The sequence below is a fragment of the Pristiophorus japonicus genome, unplaced genomic scaffold, assembly GCF_044704955.1.
Source record: "Pristiophorus japonicus isolate sPriJap1 unplaced genomic scaffold, sPriJap1.hap1 HAP1_SCAFFOLD_29, whole genome shotgun sequence".
Lineage (NCBI taxonomy): Eukaryota > Metazoa > Chordata > Chondrichthyes > Pristiophoridae > Pristiophorus > Pristiophorus japonicus.
This window is the reverse complement of record NW_027252668.1, coordinates 2322949-2349619: the sequence shown is the minus strand read 5'-3', so window position 1 is coordinate 2349619 and position 26671 is coordinate 2322949. Positions and strand designations below refer to the sequence as shown.

The window sequence follows — 26671 nt, the reverse complement described above, 5'->3', positions numbered from 1 at the left end:
TGTGGGATTTACTCTGCCCCTATCAGTTTCTGCGATGCAAGTACCAATTTTACTTTCTACCTTTCAGTTTTTGGATATGTGCACATGGGATTTACACTTTACCTGTCACTCTCTGGTACGTAAATGTGAAATTTATTCTGTTACTGTTATATATGTGGGTGTGTGTTGTATACTGTATCTGTCAGTCTATGGTACAGGAATGTGGGTTTTATTCTGCCCCTGTCATCTTCTGGTATATTCGGGGGGTTAAATACTGAATCCGTCAGATTCTGAAACATGAATATGGCTTTTGCTCTGTACCCGTCAGCTTCTGATATGTGAGTATGGTTTATACTATCTATTTGACATTTTTTCTGATAGGTGATTGAGAGTTTTATTCTCTACCTGCCAGTTTCTGGCAAGTGAGTGTGGGTGTTTAATGTACCAGTCAGTGTGATCGGTTTCAATGGTGAAACAGCATCTGATTCTACTGCTCCATGTGGCTGTACAATTCACAATGTAACTCTGCCACTTCAGATCACTGTGGGACTGACAGTTTCTGCTGCCTGTAACAATATGATTGAGGTCAGTTTTGTGTGTCTGCGCTCTGTGAGCGATAATCTACTTACTGTGTGAGAAGGAGTTGCCTGCACTGTTCCTCGTGTTCCGGGTGGAGGAAAGCTCACATTTGTTCTGGCTAGTTGAAGAATTTTGCTCTGAGAATAATAATACGAGAACATTATTAGTTCTAAGATATGGATGCGGGGGAGAATATGATGTATCTGAGGGAGCGACAATGTATCTCTCGATCACCAGCAACACATAAGAACATAAGAAATAGGAACAGGAATAGGCCACACGGCCCCTCGAGCCTGTTCCGCCATTCAAGAAGATCATGGTTGATCTGATCATGTACTCAGCTCCACTTCCCCGCCCGCTCCCGATAACCCCTTATCGTTTAAGAAACTGATTATTTCTGTCTTAAATTTATTCAATGTCCCAGCTTCCACAGCTCTCTGAGGCAGTGAATTCCACAGATTTACAACTCTCTGAGGAAATTTCTCCCCATCTCTGTTTTAAATGGGCGGCCCCTTATTCTAAGATCATGCCCTCTAGTTCTAGTCTCCCCCATCAGTGGAAACATCCTCTCTGCATCCACTTTGTCAAGCCCCCTCAATCTTATACATTTTGGTAAGATCACCTCTCATTCTTCTGAATTCCAATGAGTAGAGGCCCAACCTACTCAATCTTTTCTCATAAGTCAACCCCCTCATCCCCAGAATCAACCTAGTGAACCTTCTCTGAACTGTCTCCAAAGCAAGTATATCCTTTCTTAAATATGGAAACTAAAACTGCACACGATATTCCAGGTGTGGCCTCACCAATACCTTGTATAGCTGTAGCAAGACTTCCCTGCTTTTATACACCACCCCCTTTGCAATAAAGGCCAAGATACCATTGGCCTTCCTGATCACTTGCTGTACCTGCATACTATCCTTTTGTGTTTCATACACAAGTACCCCCAGGTCCGTTTGTACTGCGGCACTTTGCAATCTTTCTCCATTTAAATAACAACTTGCTCTTTGATTTTGCATGACCTCACACTTTCCAACATTATACTCCATGTCAAATTTTTGTCCACTCACTTAGCCTGTCTATGTCCTTTTGCAGATTTTTTGTGTCCTCCTCACACATTGCTTTTACTCCCACCTTTGTATCGTCAGCAAACTTGGCTAAGTTGTAAGTGGTCCCTTCTTCCAAGTCGTTAATATAGATTATAAATAGTTGGGGTCCCAGCACTGATCCCTAGTTACTGGTTGCCAACCAGAGAATTAACCATTTATCCCGACTCTCTGTTCACTGTTAGTTAGCCAATCCTCTATCCATGCTAATATATTACCCTCAACCCTGTGAACTTTTATTTTGTGCAGTAACCGTTTATGTGGCACCTTGTCAAATGCCTTCTGGAAGTCCAAATACACCACATCCACTGGTTCCCTTTTATCCACCCTGTTTGTTACATCCTCAAAGAACTCCAGCAAATTTGTCAAACATAAATCCATGCTGACTCTGCCTGACCAAATTTTGCTTTTCCAAATGTCCTGCTACTGCTTCTTTAATAATGGACTCCATTTTCCCAACCACAGATGTTAGGCTAACTGGTCTATAGTTTCCTGCTTTTTGTCTGCCTCCTTTTTTTAAATAAGGGCGTTACATTTGCAATCTGCTGGGACCTCCCCAGAATCCAGAAAATTTGGGTAAATTACAAAAATGCATCCACCATCCTTGATGCTACTTCTCTTAAGACCCTAGGATACAAGCCATCAGGTCCAGGGGATTTATCTGCCTTTAGTCCCATTATCTTACTGAGTACCACCTCCTTAGTGATTGTGTTAAGTTCCTCCCCCCTTATAGCCCCTTGACTATCCACTGTTGGAATATTGTCAGCGTCTACCGTAAAGACGGATACAAAATATTTGTTCAGAGTTTCTGCCATCTCCATGTTCCCCATAACTAATTCCCCGGTCTCGTGGAGTATAAAAGCAGGGAAGTCTTACTACAGCTATATAAAGTATTGGTGAGGCCACACCTGGAATGCTGTGTACAGTTTTGGTTTCCATATTTACAAAAGGATATACTTGCTTTGGAGGCAGTTCAGAGAAGGTTCACTAGGTTGATTCCGGGCGATGAGGGGATTGATTTATGAGGAAACGTTCAGTAGGTCGGGCCTCCAATCATTGGAATTCAGAAGAATGAGAGGTGATCTTATCGAAACACATAAGATTATGATGGGGCTTGACAAGGTGCAGAGAGAATGCTTCCACTGATGGGGGAGAATAGAACTAGAGGGCACGATCTTAGAATAAGGAGCCGCCCATTTAAAACAGAGCTGAAGAGAAATTTCCTCTGAAGTTTGTAAATCTGTGGAATTTGCTGCCTCAGAGAGCTGTGTTGGTTGGGACATTGAATAAATTTAAGACAGAAATAGATAGTTTGTTAAACAATAAGGGGATAAGAGGTTATGGGGAGTGGGCAGGGAAGTGGAGCCGAGTCCATGATCAGATCAGCCATGATCTTATTGAATGGTGGAGCAGGCTCGAATGGCCGTATGGCCTATTTCTGTTCCTATTTCTTATGGTCTTATGACCTCGCACTGTCCACGCACAGCCCGAGAATGGCCTCTCCCTTCCCCCACTCACTCCATGTTCCGGAACTAGTTCCTGCTCCACTCTGCCTCTGACAAACAAACAGCCCCCGACGGAACTAAACCAGGAACGTTCAGTCCTGGTTAGGAGAGAGAAAGCAGCAATGATTGTAAACAGCAGATTCTGCCCATTCTGTCTCCCTTCCCCCTGGACACACACTGTCCACACACAGCCCGAGAATGGCCTCTCCATCCCCCCCCACTCACACCACGCACTGACACTGGTTCTTGCTCCACTCCGCCCCTTACACACAGCCCCCGACTCCCCCCGGACTCAGTGCCGGTCTCTGAGCCCATCTGCGGACACGCTCCCAAAGCGCTGCGCTGCTGCTCGCTGCCTTACCCCGGGGCTGCGGGCTCTCTATTTCCGGCTGTTTGAAACCATCTTCTTCCGCTCACTGAGTGAATGGCGATCACAGGCAGGACTGGGGGAGGGGAGGGCGCATGCGCTCTTCTGCTCACTGGGAATCGACACTGGAGGCGGGGCATGCGCGGCAGTCTGCAATAATTCAGCCTGTAAAAATCAAAGTGCACTTTACCCAAATCTGAACAAAGGACCTGGGCCTGGGGGGAAAGGACAGAGAATGATTAAAGCTGGGAACCTTGTCCGTTGGAGATGCTCAATTTGGAATCATTCAGTGCAGGGTGTTTCTCCATGAGCCCGTCTTCACAAAGCAATCCTGCAGAAACATCGGAGGGACGAGGGAGTGGAAGTGTTTGCTGGGACCGTGCAGGAGTTAATATCTGACAGAAACAGCCTGAGATTAGTTTAATTAGAGTCAAACACTCTGTCACTGTGAGTAACATCGAACGGCCCTGAGCTGCAAGATTGCAGAGAGTACACCAGGCAGGCGAGGATTAAATGTGGGACATTGTTTCTCTCACTCTCCATTAATCCCACACTGCGGGATAGTGTCAATGTGTCTGTCTCTGGTACACATTCCTGTCTCTCGCTCAGCCCTCTCCTCTCTCCCCTCCCTTTGCCTCTCTGTTTCTATCCGCTCTCTCTTGTACTGTTTGTGAAAGCGGGATACTGTTATTTAGCGTGATGTGGAAACACTGTTGGAAGTGCAAGACGGATAATGTCTCTGTTTCTCTCTCTGGTGCAATACGTGAAGGTGTGGCACTGTTACTGAGCGTATTATGGAGACACATAGAAACATAGAAAATAGTGCAGGAGTAGGCCATTCGGCCCTTCTAGCCTGCACCGCCATTCAATGGGTTCATGGCTGAACATGCAACTTCAGTACCCCATTCCTGCTTTCTCGCCATATCCCTTGATCCCCCTAGTAGTAAGGACTTCATCTAACTCCTTTTTGACTATATTTAGTGAATTGGCCTCAACAACTTTCTGTGGTAGAGAATTCCATAGGTTCACCACTCTCTGGATGAAGAAGTTTCTCCTCATCTCGGTCCTAAATGGCTTACCCCTTATCCTTAGACTGTGACCCCTGGTTCTGGACTTCCCCAACATTGGGAACATTCTTCCTGCATCCAACCTGTCTAAACCCATCAGAATTTTAAACATTTCTATGAGGTCCCCTCTCATTCTTCTGAACTCCAGTGAATACAAGCCCAGTTGATCCAGTCTTTCTTGATAGGTCAGTCCCGCCATCCCGGGAATCAGTCTGGTGAACCTTCGCTGCACTCGCTCAATAGCAAGAATGTCTTTCCTCAGGTTAGGAGACCATAACTGTACACAATACTCCAGGTGTGGCCTCACAAAGGCCCTGTACAACTGTAGCAACACCTCCCTGCCCCTGTACTCAAATCCCCTCGCTATGAAGGCCAACATGCCATTTGCTTTCTTAACCACCTGCTGTACCTGCATGCCAACCTTCAATGACTGATGTACCATGACACCCAGGTCTCGTTGCACCTCCCCTTTTCCTAATCTGTCACCATTCAGATAATAGCTTGTCTCTCTGTTTTTACCACCAAAGTGGATAACCTCACATTTATCCACATTATACTTCATCTGCCATGCATTTGCCCACTCACCTAACCTATCCAAGTCACTCTGCATCCTCCTCGCAGCTCACACTGCCACCCAACTTAGTGTCATCCGCAAATTTGGAGATACTACATTTAATCCCCTCGTCTAAATCATTAATGTACACTGTAAACAGCTGGGGCCCCAGAACAGAACCTTGCGGTACCCCACTAGTCACTGCCTGCCATTCTGAAAAGTCCCCATTTACTCCTACTCTTTGCTTCCTGTCTGACAACCAGTTCTCAATTCATGTCAGCACACTACCCCCAATCCCATGTGCTTTAACTTTGCCCAATAATCTCTTGTGTGGGACCTTGTCGAAAGCCTTCTGAAAGTCCAAATATACCACATCAACTGGTTCTCCCTTGTCCACTCTACTGGAAACATCCTCAAAAAATTCCAGAAGATTTTTCAAGCATGATTTCCCTTTCACAAATCCATGCTGAGTTGGACCTATCATGTCACCTCTTTCCAAATGCGCTGCTATGACATCCTTAATAATTGATTCCATCATTTTACCCACTACCGTTGTCAGGCTGACCGGTCTATAATTCCGTGTTTTCTCTCTCCCTCCTTTTTTAAAAAGTGGGGTTACATTGGCTACCCTCCACTCGATAGGAACTGATCCAGAGTCAATGAAATGTTGGAAAATGACTGTCAATGCATCCGCTATTTCCAAGGCCACCTCCTTAAGTACTCTGGGATGCAGTCCATCAGGCCCTGGGGATTTATCGGCCTTCAATCCCATCAATTTCAACAACACAATTTCCCGATTATTAAGGATTTCCCTCAGTTCCTCCTCCTTACTAGACCCTCTGACACTGATACAAAGTGTAAAACTGATACTGTATCTGTCTCTGTGTCTTTTCCGCTGGTGCTGTACATTAATGTGTGATAATATTATTGAGCGTAATATGGAGACACAGTTCGGGAGTTTAAGACTGATACTGTGTCTGCCCCTCTGTCGCTCTCTCTGATAGCCATCTCTGGTTGTTGAGTATGGGATGGATAAGACACCAGTTACTATTATATGTCCCTCATTTTCGGAGGAGAGAGAGACAAAGAGAGGCTGCAGGGGAGGTGAGCAAATAATTTGTATTTTCATGTTAAGTCAAACGTATTTCTGCATTCGAACAATATAAGAACTTAAAAGCAGATATAGGTTAAGCCAGCCACAGCTGTGATTGGCTCCTGCCCCTGAATCTGGGAACAGACACTGTGAGGAGCGCCGGCCTCAAGAGTGTTTAACACTTACTGAGCTGGGAAACTACAACTGACCCGAGAATCGGCAGCACAGCCGAGCGGAGAGGAAAACCTGTGCTGGGAACTGTAAATCTGGGAACAGTTTGTGCTGTGAATGTGCAGATTTCAACATTGTGTGAGCGAGAGTGTGTTAAAGGGACGGGCGGGTTAGACTAATGTCACTGTGTTTGTGTGTCCGCTCTCATCGCCGGATTTCAGAGTCCCTCTTGTGTAAAATTCAAAGATTTCCCTGTCACAGGATCGCCCTGCTGCCCTGCTCAGGCCTGAAGTGGGAATGAATCAGAAAGTTTGATTTGATTTCAAATTTCAGTCAAAAAGCAGAGAAAATATCCGCGATCGGCTGAGAGAGCGCGACCAGTGCAGCAATGAAACGGGTTTAAATCGAAATTGCTGCCTTCAATTCGGATGGAACTTTCTCGGCAGCAAACATCCCGGTCTTCGGGACAGAAAGAGGCCAGACTGGGAATGTGGAGGGCCCGAGTTGAATTGGAATCGGAGAGTTAGTGAGGAGAGAGAAACAGAGAGAGGCTGGAGGGGCCGGGAGCTGACAGCAGGATGTCTCCACCCCGTCCGCTCGCTGCCTTTAAGTTGCTCTGTGTCGCCGCCTCTCGTTTCATTTCTGACCCAGCTCTGACTGTCAGAGAGATTTTCCAGAGTCGCCGACATGACTGATACTGCAGCCGCCGAAACGGCTCCTCTTGCCGTCGCTGCTCAAAGCAAGACTCCCAGCAAGAAGAAGAACGCGGTTCCCCGCTCCGGGCCAACCGGTCCAAAGTTTGGCGACCAGATCCTCAAGGTTGTGGCCGATGGCAAGGATCGCAGGGGATGTCCCTGCCCGCGATAAAGAAGGTTCTGGCGGCCAAACGCGTCGATGTGGAGAAGCGCGGGTCCCAGATCAGGTTCAGTACCAGGAGGAATGTGATGAATGGCTCCCTGAAGCAGATCAAGGGCACGGGCGCTTCGGGCTCCTTCAAAACCGCTAAGACTGGTCCCCAGGGGAAAGTGGGAAAGAAGGTGAAGAAGCCAGCAGCCAAGAAAGCAGCAGCCAAGAAATGTCCAGCAAAGAAAGCAGCAGCCAAGAAAACGAGCACCAAGAAGGCGCCAACGACAAAAAAAGATAGCGAAAGGGCCGGCTGGGAAGAAGGCGGCGGCGAAGAAGCCCAAGAAAGTGAAGGCGGCCAAAAAAGGTGGAGAACCCGAGGGTCAAGGCCAAGCCCAAATCAGCAAAGGGCAAGAAAGCAGCGCCCAAAAAGTAAATAGAAAGGCAACTTCTAAACCTTTAAACCCAAAGGCTCTTCTCAGAGCCACCCACGCCTCTCAGAAAAGAGCTGATCCCCTCCCCCAAGTGTCTGCACCCACCCCTCCCCCAGTGTCTGCACCCACACCTCCCCCAGTGCCCACAATAAAACACACAGAATGGGATGTCCGGCCCGGGCCTCACTGTAACTGGGGTTTGAGTCCGGCTCCAGTCTCAGTTCCTGGTCATTGTCATTTCACAGATTCAGGGGGAAGAGTCTCTCTGAGACGATGGGACTGGCAGCGATACCCCGCCTCACAACTCAAACACCAAACTCCAGATTCTCCAAATCAGCTGGAATAAGGTGTTTGTAAACTGCTGAACCGGTCTGTGAGAGGAGATGGAATAAGGTCTGCGATTGACAGTGAACGGACTATATAGGCGAGAATATTCCTGATTGTTAATTGTACCGGGACCGTATTTAAAAGCTTCTGGTCCCTGGAAGCCTTGAATATGAATTCCGAGTCTGTAAGGGTTTGTGCGGAGCGCTGTGTATCGGTTGTATTGTGGAGAAAACAATTTGAAATTGGCGGTTGCAGAAAGCTGGAGGTGGAGCTGGAAGATCAGAGGCGGCGCTCTGCTCTGTCTCTCAATCTTGATTCTGTCTCCTCCCCTGCCGCGCTCTCTGTTTAACCTCTCACTCTGTCTCCTGCCCTTCCCGGCTCTCTCACTCTGCGCTTTCTCAGTCAGGTCGGGGCCGGCTCTATAAAAAAAGGAGCCAGGAGCAGTTGGTTCCTCATTCAGCGACAGTTTGAGTGAAGAATCATCATGTCTGGGCGAGGTAAAGGAGGCAAAGGACTCGGTAAAGGCGGAGCCAAACGGCATCGTAAAGTGCTCCGTGATAATATCCAGGGCATCACCAAACCCGCCATCCGCCGCCTGGCTCGCCGTGGCGGTGTCAAGCGGATCTCGGGCCTGATCTACGAGGAGACCCGCGGGGTACTGAAGGTTTTCCTGGAGAATGTCATCAGGGACGCCGTCACCTACACCGAGCACGCCAAGCGCAAGACGGTCACTGCCATGGATGTGGTGTACGCTCTCAAACGGCAGGGCCGCACTCTCTATGGATTCGGCGGCTGAACAACTCCACCCAGCACAACACAAAGGCTCTTTTAAGAGCTACCCACCGCCTCAGAGAGAGAGCAGTGACCTGGGGATGGCAGTGTGGACAGTTTGGTTGGGAAATTGTTTCAGATTTTTAATTAATGTACAGTAACACTGATTTTTCTAGTACCTTAGACGACCATCGGACTTCTCAAAGCCAATGAAGTACTTTTCCAGTGTAGTGGCTGTAGGAATATGGGAATTATTAAATATTTACAACAATATTTTTATGAGATCAGGAACTCCTGGTGTACCGGTCACAATGAGCGGGCGGGGGGAATACAGTCTCCGTCCGTCTGTTTTGTATTTCTCGGAAGCCAGTCACCCTCTATATTAAATTACTGATCCGAATATCGGCTAATAGCAAACATGCGGCACCGTTTAAAAATCCACACTTCTAGATAGTTAAGCTTATAACTAAGAACGTCTGAGGCTCATTTCTGATCAGCAAACTTCCAGCTTAATTATAGTCAAGTATGTTAAATTAAATCTGGGACAGTTGTTATTCACAGAACAGAAAGCAGCCCTTTCATAGATACTGTGGGTGGCTCTGAAAAGAGCCTTTGGGTTATTAGATTAAATCCTGTCCGCTTTACTTGCCCTTGGGCGCACTGGCGGTTTTCTTGGGCAGCAGTACAGCCTGGATATTAGGCAGCACCCCGCCCTGAGCGATGGTCACCTTTCCCAGCAGCTTGTTGAGCTCCTCGTCGTTGCGGATGGCCAGCTGGAGGTGTCTGGGGATGATGCGGGTCTTCTTGTTGTCGCGGGCCGCGTTGCCGGCCAGCTCCAGGATTTCAGCGGTCAGATACTCGAGCACAGCAGCCATGTAGACCGGGGCTCCGGCACCCACACGGTCAGCGTAGTTCCCCTTTCGCAGATGCCTGTGAACACGGCCCACAGGGAACTGCAGTCCGGCCCGCGAAGAGCGAGACTTGGCCTTGGCCCGAACTTTACCGCTGCTTTTTCCTCTCCCAGACATTTCCACAATCCACACGTTCAGAGAAAGAATGAGAAACTCCTCCCACATCTGCCTTTCTTATACCTTCTGGAGGAATGCAGGGAGCGAATTTGTGATTGGTCGCTCGGTGGTGAATTTCATTGGTCTTTCCAGGTGACCAATCACAGTCTGTTTATCCCACCAATGAAAGTAGGGCGGAAATTACTGTCTCCAACAGTCAGAATAACGATTTTTAATTCAAAAACCCCGCCAAGAAATTTTAAAATAGCGGCTTATGTGAATATAAATTCACCATTAGTCAAAGATTTCCCAACACGTTTTAATTAATTTTGTCTTTTACATATTCCCCTTGCAAGTCCCAGGCTGTTACAATCAGGATTAAATTCGGGTACTATTTCAAACTGTCTAATGGGCGGGAATCAATCCCCACCAATTCTGTAACGGGACACATTCCAACTCAATCTTTGTAAAAGTTGTGTTTCACAGATTATCGATCGATCCCCTGCAAAGGCGGGAGTGAGCCCAGAACTGGGGGCCCTTCTGTGAAAAGAGAAGAGGGACAGAGTATTCAAACTGCCCCGGTTCTGATCTCTGTAAGAACTCCCATTCTGGGTTGTGACACTGCGGGGAGTGTCGGTTGAATAAACGGACTGACCCGCAACAGGAATTGAAAAATAAACTTGAAAAGGGCTTGCGAGAGAGAATGTGTGACTGAAATCTGAGTCTCAACCCCTCAACAAGCTCTTAATTCGGCAGGCGGTGTAAATGAACGGGTCTGAGAGCAAAGGGAAACAGCGACCAAGGACCGAGTTTGTAGTTGGCGGAAAATTCCAGCGACGCTAAGGTGGAACCGGACAGTGAAACTGATATCTGAGAATTCAAAACTAAATCTACAGCTGGAAGTGTAAAAGTTCTCAAACATACTTGTTCAGGAAATAATTACAGTAAACAGAGTGTAAAGGGAGATGCGTTTGTGCAACTCTTTCAGAGAGGTTGTGGGTGGCTCTTAAAAGAGCCGTTGTGTTTGGGGTTTGATCTGTCAGGACAGCGGGCAGTCTCACTTGGAGCTGGTGTACTTGGTCACCGCCTTTGTCCCTTCCGACACGGCGTGCTTGGCCAGCTCCCCGGGCAGCAGCAGGCGCACGGAGGTCTGGATCTCCCGGGAACTGATGGTGCGGCGCTTGTTGTAATGGGCCAGGCGGGAAGCCTCACCTGCGATGCGCTCGAAAATATCCTTCACAAACGAGTTCATGATGCCCATGGCCTTGGAGGAGATGCCGGTGTCGGGGTGAACCTGCTTCATCACTTTGTAGATGTAGATTGAGTAACTCTCCTTCCTCGACTTTCTGCGCCTCTTGCCACTCTTCGCTGGGGTTTTCTTGATTATTTTCTTGGCGCCTTTCTTGGCGGGACCTGTTTTCTTTTCATCAGCCATCGTCTCGTTCAGTCAGGCGCAGATTTGGGGAAACTCTGCTCCGAGCCCGCATTATATCGGCAGCCCCACACTCCGCCCACAGCCCTATGCTAATGAGGGATGGGTGAAGGCAATGGTTGTGATTGGCTTGTCAAAACCATTGTTCTGTATCTCTGTGATTGGATGTTTAAAGAGTCCAATCAGATTTGTTGCTCGCCACAATCTCAAATTCTTGACTGAGGTCATCAGTTACAACACCTCCGGATTTCTACTCCGTTCTTTATGTATTTCTATTCTGTTATCAGGCAAAAATCTTATGAGCAAGGTTCATAAATCTTTTAGTATATATTCAATAATCTGAGCAAAGAATGACTAAGAAAGCAATAAAGAAAGGAAAGATAGATTACGAAGGTAAACTTGCCCAACATAAAAACAGATAGTAAAAGCTTTTACCGATATATAAAACGGAAAAGAGTGACTAAAGTAAATGTTGGTCCCTTAGAAGATGAGAAGGGGGATTTAATAATGGGAAATGTGGAAATGGCTGAGACCTTAAACAATTATTTTGCTTCGGACTTCACAGTGGAAGACACAAAAACCATGCCAAAAATTACTGGTCACAGGAATGTGGGAAGGGAGGACCTTGAGACAATCACTATCACTAGGAGGGTAGTGCTGGACAGGCTAATGGGACTCAAGGTAGACAAGTCCCCTGGTCCTGATGAAATGCATCCCAGGGTATTAAAAGAGATGGTGGAAGTTATAGCAGATGCATTCGTTATAATCTACCAAAATTCTCTGGACTCTGGGGAGGTACCAGCGGATTGGAAAGCAGCTAATGTAATGCCTCTGTTTAAAAAAGGGGTCAGACAAAAGGCAGGAAACTATAGGCCGGTTAGTTTAACATCTGTAGTGGGGAAAATGCTTGAAACTATCATTAAGGAAGAAATAGCGGGACATCTAGATAGGAATAGTGCAATCAAGCAGACGCAGCATGGATTAATGAAGGGGAAATCATGTTTAACTAATTTACTGGAATTCTTTGAGGATATAACGAGCATGGTGGATAGAGGTGTACCGATGGATGTGGTGTATTTAGATTTCCAAAAGGCATTCGATAAGTTGCCACACAAAAGGTTACTGCAGAAGATAAAGGTATGCGGAGTCAGAGGAAATGTATTAGCATGGATGAGAATTGGCTGGCTAACAGGAAGCAGAGAGTCGGGATAAATGGGTCCTTTTTGGGTTGGAAATCGGTGGTTAGTGGTGTGCCACAGGGATCGGTGCTGAGACCACAACTATTTACAATATACATAGATGACCTGGAAGAGGGGACAGAGTGTAGTGTAACAAAATTTGCAGCTGATACAAAGATTAGTGGGAAAGCGGGTTGTGCAGAGGACACAGAAAAGCTGCAAAGAGATTAAGATAGGTTAAGCGAATGGGCCAAGGTTTGGCAGATGGAATACAATGTCGGAAAGTGTGAGGTCATCCACCGAGGGGAAAAAAAACAGTAAAAGGGAATATTATTTGAATGGGGAGAAATTACAAGATGCTGCGGTGCAGAGAGACCTGGGGGTCCTTGTGCATGAAACTCTTTTGAGTTAAAAGACAATGGAGAGAAGTGTGATCAGATTCCATTGATCAAAGCAAAGAATGAAATATTTTCTTTTGAATCGCTGCGAGCAGGGTATCCCAAAAGGTTAGTTTGCAGGTGCAGCAGGTAATCAGGAAGGCGAATGGAATGTTGGCCTTCATTGCGAGAGGGATGGAGTACAAAAGCAGGGAGGTCCTTCTGCAACTGCATAGAGTATTGGTGAGGCCGCACCTGGAGTTTTGGTCAGATAACTTAAGGAAGGATATACTAGCTTAGGAGGGGGTACAGAGACGATTCACTAGACTGATTCCGGAGATGAGGGGGTTACTTTATGATGATAGATTGAGTAGACTGGGTCTTTACTCGTTGGAGTTCAGAAGGATGAGGGGTGATCTTATAGAAACATTTAAAATAATGAAAGGGATAGACAAGATAGAGGCAGAGAAGTTGTTTCCACTGGTCGGGGAGACTAGAACTAGGGGGCACAGCCTCAAAATACGGGGGAGCCAATTTAAAACCGAGTTGAGAAGGAATTTCTTCTCCCAGAGGGTTGTGAATCTGTAGAATTCTCTGCCCAAGGAAGCAGTTGAGGCTAGCTCATTGAATGTATTCAAGTCACAGATTGATAGATTTTTAACCAATAAGGGAATTAAGGGTTAGGGGGAGCGGGCGGGTAAGTGGAGCTGAGTCCACGGCCAGATCAGCAGTGATCTTGTTGAATGGCGAAGCAGGCTGGAGGGGCTAGATGGCCTACTCCTGTTCCTAATTCTTATATGTTCTTATGTTATGTTCTTATGAACAGCAAACTCGCTGCTCTGTTTGTCGATCTAGATTTTTACATGTTCAACAGACATTGACCGGTTTATAACCGAGATTGACTGAGGGTGACTTCTGGTCAGGAAACTCCCAGTTTATCAACCGTAGGGATTTAATATCAAGTAGAGAAATAGTGACCTGGATTTATATAGCGCCTTTCACGACCATCGGACTTCTGAACGTGCTTCGCAGCCAATGAAGTGCTTTTTGAAGTGTAGACACTGTAGTAATGTAGGAACGGCGGCAGAAATTTTGCGCACAACAAGCTCCCACAAACAGCAATGTGATAATGATCAGATAATCTGTTGTGTTGTATTGATCGAGGGATAAGTATTGGCCAGGACACCGGGGATAACTGACCTGCTATTCTTCAAAATAGTGGCCATGGGATCTATTACATCCACCTGAGAGAGCGACGGGCCTCGGTTTAACGTCTCTTCCAATAGATGGCACCTCCGACAGTGCAGCACTCCCTCATCACTGCACTGGTATGTCAGCCTAGATTTTTGTGCTCAAGTCCCTGGAGTGGGACTTGAACCCACAACCTTCTGACTCAGAAGCGAGGGTGCTACCTACTGAAGCACAGCTGATAAGATTGTGATCAATAGATCAGTTTCTTCAGACAGTAACCAGCCCTTTCACAGATGGAGTGCGTGGCTCTGAAAAGAACCAACGCGGTATTAGATTAAATCTTGTCCACTTTATTTGCTCTTGCTGGGCCCAGCATTGGATTTCATTGTCAGGAGCACCGCGTGGATTTTTGGCTGTTCAGCCATGATCCTATTAAATTGTGGAGCAGGCTCGAGGGGCCTTATGGCCTTCTCCTATTTCTTACAGCTGTCAGTCTCTGGTATATGAGTGTTGTTTTTTCTTCAGTTTCTGCTAGGCGAATTTGGGTTTCATTATACACCTGTCAGCTTCGAGTATGTGAGTGTGATTTTCACAGTATCTCGCTGTCCCCTGGGATGTGTGTGTGGGTTTTATTCTGTACCTGTCAGTTTCTGTTATGCAAATGCATGTTTTACTCTCTACCTGTAAGTTTCTGTTATGTGAGTGTGTGTTTTACTCTGTCCTTGACAGTCACTTCACTGATATGTGAGTGTGGGTTTTATTGTGTATTGTTCAGACTCTGAGGTGTGTGTGTGGATTTTATTTTATATGAATGAAACTAACTTTTTTTAAAAAGAGAAAGACTAGTAAATGTTATTGAGTGGAATTTGAGTGTTCTTGTACATGAATCACAGAAAGTTAACATGCAGTTACAGCAAACAATTAGGAAGATAAATGGTATGTTAGCCCTTAATGGGTTGGAGTAAGATAGCGTTGGTACAATGAAATAGAACTGAGATTGGGAGAAATTTGTTCACTCAGAGGGTTGTGAATCACTGGAGTTGGGATTTTAACCTGCATGTGTCAGTTTCTTGTATGTAAATTGTGGTGTTTTCTGTTTTTTTGTCAGTAATTTGTGGAGATTTACTTGGAGCTGGTGTGCTTGGCCAGCTCCCTGGGCAGTACCAGATTCATCGCTGTCTAGATATGTGAACAGTCTGCACACTCCAAACTGTTAGAGGTTGCTGCCATCTCCTGGCTGAAAGCCAGTGCTGCAACAAGTGACAATCATTCAGCAGAGAAATATAGAAACATAGAAAATAGCTGCAGGAGTAGGCCATTCGGCCCTTCGAGCCTGCACCACCATTCAATAAAATCATGGCTGATCCTTCCCTCAGTACCCCTTTCCTGCTTTCTCTCTATACCCCTTGATCCCCTTAGCCGTAAGGGCCATAACTAACTCCCTCTTGAATATATCCAATGAACTGGCATCAACAACTCCCTGCAGCAGGGAATTCCACAGGTTAACAACTCTGAGTGAAAAAATTTCCCCTCATCTCAGTCCTAAATGGCCTGCCCCTTATCCGAAGACTGTGTCCCCTGGTTCTGGACTTCCCCAACATCGGGAACATTCTTCCCGCATCTAACCTGTCCAGTCCTGTCAAAATCGTATATGTTTCTATGAGATCCCCTCTCATCCTTCTAAACTCCAGTGTACAAAGGCCCAGTGGATCCAGTCTCTCCTCATATGTCAGTCCAGCCATCCCTGGAATCAGTCTGGTGAACCTTCGCTGCACTCCCTCAATAGCAAGAACAACCTTCCTCAGACTAGAAGACCAAAACTGAACACAATAAAGGCTACTGGTTATACTACACCCTCAAAGTTCCAACTGTTTCACCCCATTTTTCTATTGACTCTTAACCCAGATTTATAATTTTCACCAAGGCCCTGTACAACTGCAGTAACACCTCCCTGCTCCGATACTCAAATCCCCTAGCTATGAAGGCCAACATACCATTTGCCTTCTTCACCGCCTGCTGTACCTGCATGCCAACTTTCAATGACTGATGAACCATGACACCCAGGTCTCGCTGCTCCTCCCCTTTTCCTAATCTGCCACCATTCAGATAATATTCTGCCTTCGTGTTTTTGCCCCCAAAGTGGATAACCTCACATTTATCCACATTATACTGCATCTACCATGTATTTGCCCACTCGCCTAACCTGTCCAAGTCACCCTGCAGTCTCTTAGTGTCCTCCTCACAGCTCACACCACCACCCAGTTTCGTGTCATCTACAAACTTGGGAGATATTACACTCAATTCCATCATTTAAATTATTAATATATATTGTAAAGAGCTGGGGTCCCAGCACTGAGCCCTGCGGCACTCCACTAGTCACTGCCTGCCATTTCGAAAAGGACCCGTTTATCCCGAATCTCTGCTTCCTGTCTGCCAACCAGTTCTCTATCCATGTCAGTACATTACCCCCAATACCATACGCTTTGATTTTGCACACCAATCTCTTGTGTGGGACCTTGTCAAAAGCCTTTTCAAAGTTCAAATACACCACATCCACTGGTTCTCCCTTGTCCACTCTACTAGTTACATCCTCAAAAAATTCCAGAAGATTTGTCAAGCATGATTTCCTTTTCATAAATCCACGCTGACGTGGACCAATCCTGTCACTGCTTTCCAAATGCGCTGCTATTTCATCCTTAATAATTGATTCCAACATTTTCCCCACTACTGAGGTCAGGCTAACTGGTCTATAATTACCCGTTTTCTTTCTCCCTCCTTTTTAAAAAGGGGTGTTATATTAGCAACCCTCCAGTCCATCGGAACCGATCCAGAGTCGATAAGACTGGTGGAAAATGATCACCAATGCATCCACTATTTCTAGGTCCACTTCCTCAAGTACTCTGGGATGTAGACTATCAGGCCCTGGGGATTTATCGGCCTTCAATCCCATCAATTTCCCTAACACAATTTCCCGCCTAATAAGGATATCCTACAGTTCCTCATTCTCACTAGACCCTCGGTCCCCTCGTACATCCGGAAGGTTATTTGTGTCTTCCTTCATGAAGACAGAACCAAAGTATTTGTTCAATTGGTCTGCCATTTTTTTGATCCCCATTATAAATTCAACCGAATCCAACTGCAAGGGACCTAATTTTGTCTTCACTAATCTTTTTCTCTTCACATATCTATTGAAGCTTTTGCAGTTAGTTTTTATGTTCCTGGCAAGCTTCCTCTCGTACTCTATTTTCCCCCTCTTAATTAAACCCTTTGTCCTCCTCTGCTGAATTCTGTATTTCTCCCAGTCCTCAGATTTGCTGCCTTTTCTGGCTAATTTATATGCCTCTTCCTTGGATTTAACACTATCATTAAGTTCCCTTGTTAGCCACGGTTGAGCCACCTTCCCCGTTTTATTTTTACTCCAGACAGGGATGTACAATTGTTGAAGTTCATCCATATGATCTTTAAAGGTTTGCCATTGTCTATCCACCGTCAACTCTTTAAGCATCATTTGCCAGTCTAATCTAGCAAATTCACGCCTCATACCGTCAAAGTTACCTTTCCTGAAGTTCAGGACCCTAATTTCTGAATTAACTTTGTCACTCTCCATCTTCATGAAGAATTCTACCATATTATGGTCACTCTTCCCCAAGGGGCCTCGCACAACAAGATTGCTAATTAGTCCTTTCTCATTACACATCACCCAGTCTAGGATGGCCAGCTTTCTGGTTGGTTCCTCGACATATTGGTCGAGAAAACCATCCCTAATACACTCCAGGAAATCCTCCTCCACCGCATTGCTACCAGTTAGGTTAGCTCAATCAATATGTAGATTAAAGTCACCCATGATTACTGCTGTCCCTTTATTGCACACATCTCTTATTTCTTGTTTGATGCTGTCCCCAATCTCACTACTACTATTTGGTGGCCTGTATACAACTCCCACTAGCGTTTTCTGCCCTTTGGTATTCCGTAGTTCCACCCAAACCGATTCCACATCATCCAAGCTAATGTCCTTCCTTACAATTGCATTAATTTCCTCTTTAACCAGCAACGCCACCTCGCCTCCTTTTCCTTTCTAAAAGCTGAATACCCTTAGATGTTGAGTTCCCAGCCTTGGTCATCCTGGAGCCATGTCTCCATGATGCCAATCACATCGTATCCGTTAACTGCTATCTGCGCAGTTAATTCGTCCACCTTATTCCGAATACTCCTCGCATTGAGGCACAAAGCCTTCAGGCTTGTCTTTTTAACACACTTTGTCCATTTAGAATTTTGCTGTAATGTGGTCCTTTTTGTTTTTTGCCTTGGGTTTCTCTGCCCTCCACTTTTACTATTCTCCTTTCTATCTTTTGCTTTTGACTCCATTTTATTTCCCTCTGTCTCCCTGCATAGGTTCCCATCCCCCTGCCATATTAGTTTAACTCCTCCCCAACAGCACTAGCAAACACTCCCCCAAGGACATTGGTTCCGGTCTAGCCTAGGTGCACACCGTCTGGTTTGAACTGGTCCCACCTCCCCCAGAACTAGTTCCAATGGCCCAGGAATTTGAATCCCTCCCTTCTGCACCACTGCTCAAGCCACATATTCATCTGAGCTATCCTGCGATTCCTACTCTGACTAGCACGTGGCACTGGGAGCAGTCCTGAGATTACTACTTTTGAGGTCCTACTTCTTAATTTAACTCCTTGCTCCCTAAATTCATCTTGAAGGACCTCATCCCGTTTTTTTACCTATGTCGTTGGTACCTATACGCACCATGACAACTGGCTGTTCACCCTCCTTTTTCAGAATGTCCTGCACCCGCTCCGAGACATCCTTGACCCTTGCACCAGGGTGGCAACATACCATCCTAGAGTCTCGGTTGTGGCCGCAGAAACGCCTATCTATTCCCCTCACAATCGAATCCCCATCACTATAGCTCTCCCACTCTTTTTCCTGCCCTCCTGTGCAGCAGAGCCACCCACGGTGCCATGAGCTTGGCTGCTGCTGCCCTCCCTTGAAGAGTCATCCCCCTCAACAGTACACAAAGCGGTGTATCTGTTTTGTAAGGGGATGACCGCAGGGGACCCCTGCACTACCTTCCTTGCTCTTCCTGTTGGTCTTCCATTCCCTATCTGGCTGTGTACCCTTTACCTGCGGTAAGACCAACTCGCTAAACGTGCTATTCACATCATTCTCAGCATCGTGAATGTTCCAAAGTGAACCCACCCGCAGCTCCAGTGCCGCAATGCAGTCTGTCAGGATCTTCAGGTGGATACACTTCCCGCACACGTAGTCGTCGGGGACACCGGAAGCGTCCCTGAGTTCCCACATAGTACAGGAGGAGCATAACACGTGTCCGAGCTCTCCTGCCATGACTTAACCTAACCTTTAGATACACTTAATTTGGCAACAATAATGCTAAATGTTACTTACTGATATAGAAAGAAAAAGAAAAACTACTCACCAATCACTTACCCCCTTGGCTGTGACATCACCTTTCGATTTCTTGCTACTTTTTTTGCTTTCTCTCCCTGCTGCAGCTGCACCGGTCGGTGGGCCTCTCCGACTCCCTGGACTCGCGCTGCTCCGAGCTCCCGCCGCCTCGACTGACTGCTCGAACTCCTGCTGGCCTTTATAGGCCTCCCGACTCCCCGGACTCGCGCTGCTCTAAGCTCCCGCCTCCTTGACTGACTGCTCGAACTCCCGCTGGCCTTTATAAGCCTCTCTGACTCCCCGGACTCGCGCTGCTCCAAGTTCCAGCCTCCTCAATCCATTTTAAATTCCAGAGATCGCTCAGAACCAGGTTTATGTTCAACTTAAACTATTGCAAAGTATTTTATTGATCCGGCTGAAAACTCCAAACAACCATTAAACGCAGGTGGAGGCGCTCACCCGATTCTAGTGTGAACAGTGGGTTAATCACTGAGTGTGGGATAGACATTACTGGGCAATCCATTTCAACCAAATGTGTCTTTGCAGAGTCGTGTACTGTGCTGGGGTTAATCATTGAGTGTGGGACAGGCACTGCCTCTGTCACTCAGGTACTGTGTGCTAATGTGGGATTCACTGGTCAGTGTAGGATACATACTGTATCTGTCACTGTCTGGTACAGTGTGTCAGTGTGGGATTGACTGGGAGTATAGTAAAGACACTGTATCTGTCATTGCCTGGTACAGTGTGTCAGTGTGGGAATGACTAGGAGTATAGTAAAGACACTATCTGTCACTCTCTGGTACAGTGTGTCAGTGTGGGATTGACAGGCACGTGTAAAAACAGAAAGGGATGCTTTCCCACTTGATGCATGTGATGGTGGTACAGTGGTGAGCACAGCTGCCTTCCAAGCTAGTTGATCTGGGTTCAATTCACGGCCGTCGGATCCAGTCAAATTTTAATCCACTTTCTGTTTGGGATATATGAGTGAGTGTTTTAATCAATACCTGTGAATTTCTCGTTTGTGAGTGTGGATTTTAATCTTTACACACATTCTCTGATTATTGTGGGGGGTTTCTATGTACTGTATTGGAACCAGGTTTGTGATTATGGACTTTATTCTGTATCAGCCCACCTCTGCTTTGTGATGATGACTTTGGAGGGGGTACAGAGACGACTCACTAGGCTGATTCCGGAGATGAGGGGGTTACCTTATGATGATAGATTGAGTAGACTGGGTCTTTACTCGTTGGAGTTCAGAAGGATGAGGGGTGGTCTTATAGAAACATTTAAGATAATTAAAGGGATAGACAAGATAGAGGCAGAGAGTTTGTTTCCACTGGTCAGGGAGACTAGAACTAGGGGGCACAGCCTCAAAATACGGGGGAGCCAATTTAAAACCGAGTCGAGAAGGAATTTCTTCTCCCAGAGGGTTGTGAATCTGTGGAATTCTCTGCCCAAGGAAGCAGTTGAGGCTAGCTCATTGAATGTATTCAAATCACAGATAGATAGATTTTTAACCAATAAAGGAATTAAGGGTTGTGGGGAGCAGGCGGGTAAGTGGAGCTGAGTCCACGGCCAGATCAGCCATGATCTTGTTGAATGGCGGAGCAGGCTCGAGGGGCTAGATGGCCTACTCCTGTTCCTAATTCTTATATTATGATGATGTACGTGTCTGGTATAGGAGTATGTATCGATCTGTGCTGTCCGTATCTGGTGTGGGAGTATGTATCTATCTCTGTGCCTGTCAGTCCCTGGTATGAGAGTATGTATCTATCTCTGTGTCCATCAGTCTCTGGTATGCAAGAGGAAATCCATCTCTGTGCGTACAAATCTCTGGTGTGGGAATACGTAGCTATCTCTGCCTGCCATTCTTTGGTATGGTGGTAAGTATCTATCAGTGTGCCTGTCAGTCTCTGGTATGGGAGTACGTATCTATCTCTGTGCCTGTCAATCCCCGGTATGGAAGTATGTATCTATCTCTGTGCTGTAAATCTCAGCTATGGGAGTATGTATCTAACTCTGTGCCAGTCAGTCTCTAGTATGGAAATATGTTTCTATCTCCGTGCCTGTCAGTGTCTGGTATGGGAGTATAAATCTCTCTCTCTCTGTGCCTGTCAGAATCTCGTATGGGAGTATGTATCTATCTGTGCCTGTCAGTCTCTGGTATGGGAGTATGTATCTATCTGTGCGCCGCCAGTGTCTCATATGGGAGTAAGCATCTATCTCGGTGCCTATCAGTGTCTGATATGGGAGTATGTATCTATCTCTGTGCCTGTCAGTCTCTGGTGTGGGAGTTTGTATCTATCTCTGTGCCTGTCAGTCTCTGATGTGGGAGTTTGTATCTATCTCTGTGCCTGTCAGTGTCTGGTATTGGAGTATGTATCTATCTCTGTGCCTGTCCTTCTTTGGTATGGAGTATGTAACTCTCTCTCTGCCTGTCAGTGTCGGGTATGGTAGTTTGTATCTAACTCTGTGCCCATCAGTCTCTGGTATGGGAGAATGTATCTATCCCTGTGCCCATCAGTCTCTGGTATGGGAGTAAGCATCTATCTGTTCGTGTCAGTGTATGGTATGGAAGTATGTATCTATCTCTGCCGGTCAGTTACTGGTATGGGAGTAAGCATCTATCTGTGCCTGTCAGTCTCTGGTCTGGAAGCATGTATCTGTTGTGCATCTGTAAAGCATGTACTCCCATGTTCCGCCACCAGAGCGCATTCCCTGAAGTCCCAAGGGATCCCAGCATCTCTTGGGAGCACTGTATATAAGCCGGCCCCTAAGGCCTGTTCCTCACTCTGGAGTGTCTTAATAAAGATTGAGGTCACTGTTACTTTAACCTCCCTGTTTGCAGTCTCATCTGTGTTAGGAACACAATAACTGGCGACGAGTATACGAATCCAACTCTAAGATGCAGCAAACTGTGGGCATCCTGGAGAAATTCTCAGAGGGCGAGGACTGGGAAGCCTATGGCGAACGGCTAGACCAGTACTTTGTAGCCAACGAGCTGGACGGAGAAGGAAGCGCTGCAAAAAGGAGTGTGGTCCTCCTCACAGTCTGCGGGGTACCGACCTACAGCCTCATGAAGAATCTTCTGGCTCTGGTGAAACCCACAGATAAGTCATATGAGGAGCTATGTACAATGGTTTGGGAGCATCTTAACCCGAGAGAGAGAGCGTGCTGATGGCGAGGTATCAGTTCTACACGTGCCGGCGATCTGAAGGTCAGGAAGTGGCGAGCTACATTGCCGAGCTAATGCGACTTGCAGGACAATGTGAGTTTGATGGCTACCTGGAGCAGATGCTCAGACTTTTTTGTACTGGACACTGGCCACGAGACCATCCTACGAAAACTTTTGACTGTAGAGACACCGACCCTCAGTAAGGCCATTGCCATAGCACAGGCGTTTATGTCCACCAGTGATAACATCAAACAAATCTCTCAGCACACAAGTGCTAGCAATGTTCATAAATTAACTGGAACTGTGTTTGCGAGCACAAATGTACAGGGCAGAAACCACAAGTCTGCAACTGCCAGCCGGCCTCAGGTAGCCCAGATGACTCAGAGTCCCCAACAAAGGATGAATATGCAAGGCAATTCACACCTTGTTGGCGTTGTGGAGGCTTCCATTCACCCTATTCATGCCGCTTCAAAGGGTATGTTTGCATGAGCTGTGGAACAATGGGGCACCTCCAACGAGCTTGCAGACAAGCTGCAAGCTCTGCAAAACCTGCTAACAACCACGTGGCAGAGGAAGATCGGCCCATGGTGGATCAAAGCAATTCCGAGCCTGAGAGAGAGGAGGCAGATGCTGAAGTACGCGGGGTGCACATATTTTGGTCGAAATATCCATCTATAATGCAAATGTAAAATTGAATGGCTTACCCGTAGCCATGTAACTGGACACTGGCGCTGGCCAATCCATCATGAGTAAAAAGATGTTTGAGAGACTGTGGTACAACAAGGCACTCAGACCAGCCCTGAGGCCCATCCACACGAAACTGAACGTACACTAAACAGCTTATCACTGTCCTGGGCAGTGCCATGGTCAAGGTCACCTATGAGGGCACGGTGCACGAACTGCCCCACACTGCTTGGAAGGAGCTGGCTGGGCAAAATCCGCTGAAACTGGGATGACATCCGAGCGCCATCATGTCGATGAGACCTCATGTACCCAGGTTCTCAACAAATTTCCTTTCCTTTTTGAGCCAGGCATTGGAAACTTTTCCAGGGCGAAGGTGCGGATCCACTTGGTCCCAGAGGCACAACCCATTCACCACAAAGCGCGAGCGGTATCTCACATGATGGGGGAAAGAGTGTGGAAATTAAGCTGGACAGGCTGCAACGCGAGGGCATCATCTCCCCAGTGGAATTTAGCGGTTGGGCCAGCCCGATTATTCCAGTACTCAAAAGTGATGGCACGGTCAGGATTTGCGGCAATTATAAAGTAACTATTAATCATTTCTTGTTACAGGACCAATACCCGCTACCGAAGGCAGACGACCTATTTGCGACGCTGGCAGGAGGCAAGACGTTCACCAAGCTCGACCTGACTTCGGCAAGAGCTGGAGGAGTCTTCGAAGGGCCTCACCTGCATCAACAGTCACAAGGGACTGTTCATCTACAACAGATGCTGTTTGGAATTTGGTCGGCTGCAGCGATCTTCCAGAGAAACATGGAGAGCCTACTCAAGTCGGTCACAGAACTGTGGTCATTCCTGGGACTCCTCAACTATTTTGGTAACTTCCTACCGGGATTAAGCACCCTCTTAGAGCCCCTACATGTATTATTGCGTAAAGGTGCGAACTGGGAAAAAAACAAGTAATTGCTTTTGAGAAAGCCAGAAACATTTTATGCTCCAACAAGCTGCTTGTATTGTATAACCCGTGTAAAAGACTTGTGCTAGCATCTGATGCATCGTCGTACGGAGTCGGGTGTGTATTACAACAAGCTAACGTTGCGGGGAAGTTGCAACCTTCCAGGAGCTTGTCTAAGGCCGAGAGGGCCTACAGCATGATTGAGAAAGAGGCATTAGCGTGTGTGGTCGGGGTAAAGAAAACGCATCAGTACCTGTTTGGCCTCAAATTTGAGCTGGAAACCGATCACAAGCCCCTCATATCCCTGTTCGCTGAAAACAAGGGGATAAATATTAATGCCTCAGCCCGCATACAAAGGTGGGCACTCGCGCTATCAGCATGTAACTATACCATCCGCCACAGGCCAGGCACCAAGATCTGTGTGGATGCTGTCAGTCAGCTACCATTGCCCACCACGGGGGTGGAAATGGCACAGCCTGCAAACTTGTTGATGGTGGTGCAGCCCGCAGACTTGTTGATGGTCATGGAAGCGTTTGAAAATGATAAATCACCTGTCACGACCCGCCAGATTAGGACTTGGTCCAGCCAAGATCCTCTGCTGCCCCTAGTAAAAAAAACTGTGTACTGCATGGGAGCTGAGCCAGCATCCCCATTGAAATGCAAGAGCCAATCAAGCCGTTCCAATGGCGAAAGGACGAGCTGTCCATTCAGGCAGACTGCCTGTTGTGGGGTAACCACGTAATGCTACCCAAAAAGGGCAGGGAGACGTTCATCTCAGATCTCCACAGCACACACCCGGGTATAGTAATGATGAAAGCGATAGCCAGATCCCACGTGTGGTGGCCCGGTATCGACTCTGACTTAGAGTCCTGTGTACGGCAATGCAGCGTGTGTGCTCAGTTGAGCAACGCACCCAGAGAGGCACCACTAAGTTTGTGGTCCTGGCCCTCCAGACCATGATCAAGGATCCATGTCGACTATGCGGGCCCGTTTCTCGGTAAAATGTTCCTGGTGGTGATGGATGCTTTTTCAAAATGAAATGAATGTGAAATAATGTCGGGAAGCACCACCACCGCCACCATTGAAAGCCTGAGGGCCATGTTTGCCACCCACGGCCTGCCTGACATACTGGTCAGTGACAACGGGCCACATTTCACCAGTGCCGAATTTAAAGAATCCATGACCCGCAATGGGATCAAACATGTCACCTCGGCCCCATTTAAACCAGCCTCCAGAGCGGGCAGTACAAACAATCAAACAGAGCCTTAAACGAGTCACAGAAGGCTCACTCCAAACCCGCCTGTCCCGAGTACTGCTCAGCTACCGCAAGAGACCCCACTCGCTCACAGGTGCGCCCCCGGCTGAGCTACTCATGAAAAGAACACTTAAAACCAGACTCTCGCTGGTTCACCCCAACCTGCATGATCAGGTAGAGCAGGCGGCAGCAACAAAGTGTAAACGATGGTTGCGCCACTGTCACGGGAAATTGATCTGAATGACCCTGTGTATGTGCTAAATTATGGACATGGTCGCAAATGGATCGCGGGCACGGTGATAGCTAAAAAAAAGAGAGTAGGGTGTTTGTAGTGAAACGAGACAATGGACAAATTTGCAGAAAGCACCTGAACCAAACGATTCGCAGACTGCCCTGAACAACCCACAGCAGACACCACCTTTCTCGAGCCTAGAACACACCCAAAGCATCAACGACATCACCCCGGACCAGGAAATCGAACCCATCACGCCCAACAGCCCAGCAAGGCCCTGCAGGGCCAACAACACGCCAGCCCAGCGAGGGCACAGCCAACACACCAGAACAGACATTTGTACCGAGGCGGTCCACCAGGGAAAGAAAGGCTCCCGACCGACTCACCTTGTAAATTGTTTTCACTTTGACTTTGGGGGAGGAGTGATGTTGTGTATCTGTAAATCATGCACTCCCATATTCCGCCACCAGGGAGCGCATCCCCTGAAGTCCCAAGGGATCCCAGCATCCCTTGGGAGCATTGTATATAAGCTGGCCCCTAAGGCCTGTTCCTCACTCTGGAGTGTCTTATTAAAGACTGAAGTCACTGTTACTTTAACCTCCCTGTGTGCAGTCTCATCTGTATTAGAAACACAATAGTATCTACCTGTGTGCCCAACAGTCTCTGGTATGGTTTTTGATGTTTCGGGCAGTGGGGCAATGTCCCTTTGGAATTTTCTATTCTTTACTGCCACTTTGGTCGGCTCATGCTTTCCGAAGTTTGCTACCCAGCCTTTCGTTGTTCTCCTTGTTTTAAACTCTTTTAGTCTGGGACTTTCTACTCTTTTTTTACTGTTTTTGTCTGTTTGGGATTCCCTCCATCCCCTATTTGTTATATCTCGGTTGCTGGAGCTGTGTGTGTCTTTCTGGACATTTACGCCTTAGTTGTGTCGGTCGGCCTGTATCTTCTGATTTTATTAAATTAACAATTTGTGAATTTATT

General features: G+C 47.0%; 2 protein-coding genes across 4 annotated transcripts in view; one reads left to right on the top strand and one right to left on the bottom strand.

Annotated features, from left to right (window-relative positions):
- Nucleotides 1–26671, bottom strand: part of LOC139248249 (zinc finger protein 271-like) — a 37917-nt gene that overhangs the window by 7793 nt on the left and 3453 nt on the right. Inside the window, exons 1-2 of one of the 3 annotated variants that reach the window (XM_070872001.1) lie at nt 9521–9549; nt 609–695 (exon numbers count right to left, since the gene is read on the bottom strand). The gene's annotated coding sequence lies outside the window, so the exon portion shown is untranslated. Of the gene's footprint in view, nt 1–608; nt 696–3527; nt 3669–9520; nt 9550–26671 lie in introns of those variants that run through there. The other 2 variants (XM_070871999.1, XM_070872000.1) reach the window with 2 other exon arrangements.
- Nucleotides 7266–7700, top strand: LOC139248109 (histone H1-like). Its single transcript, XM_070871859.1, has one exon. It carries the CDS (start codon nt 7266–7268, stop codon nt 7698–7700), a length of 435 nt encoding a protein of 144 aa, XP_070727960.1.

Coding starts and splice junctions, on each gene's coding strand:
- LOC139248109 (XM_070871859.1), top strand. CDS start 7,266: ATGTCCCTGCCCGCGATAAAGAAGGTTCTGGCGGCCAAACGCGTCGAT.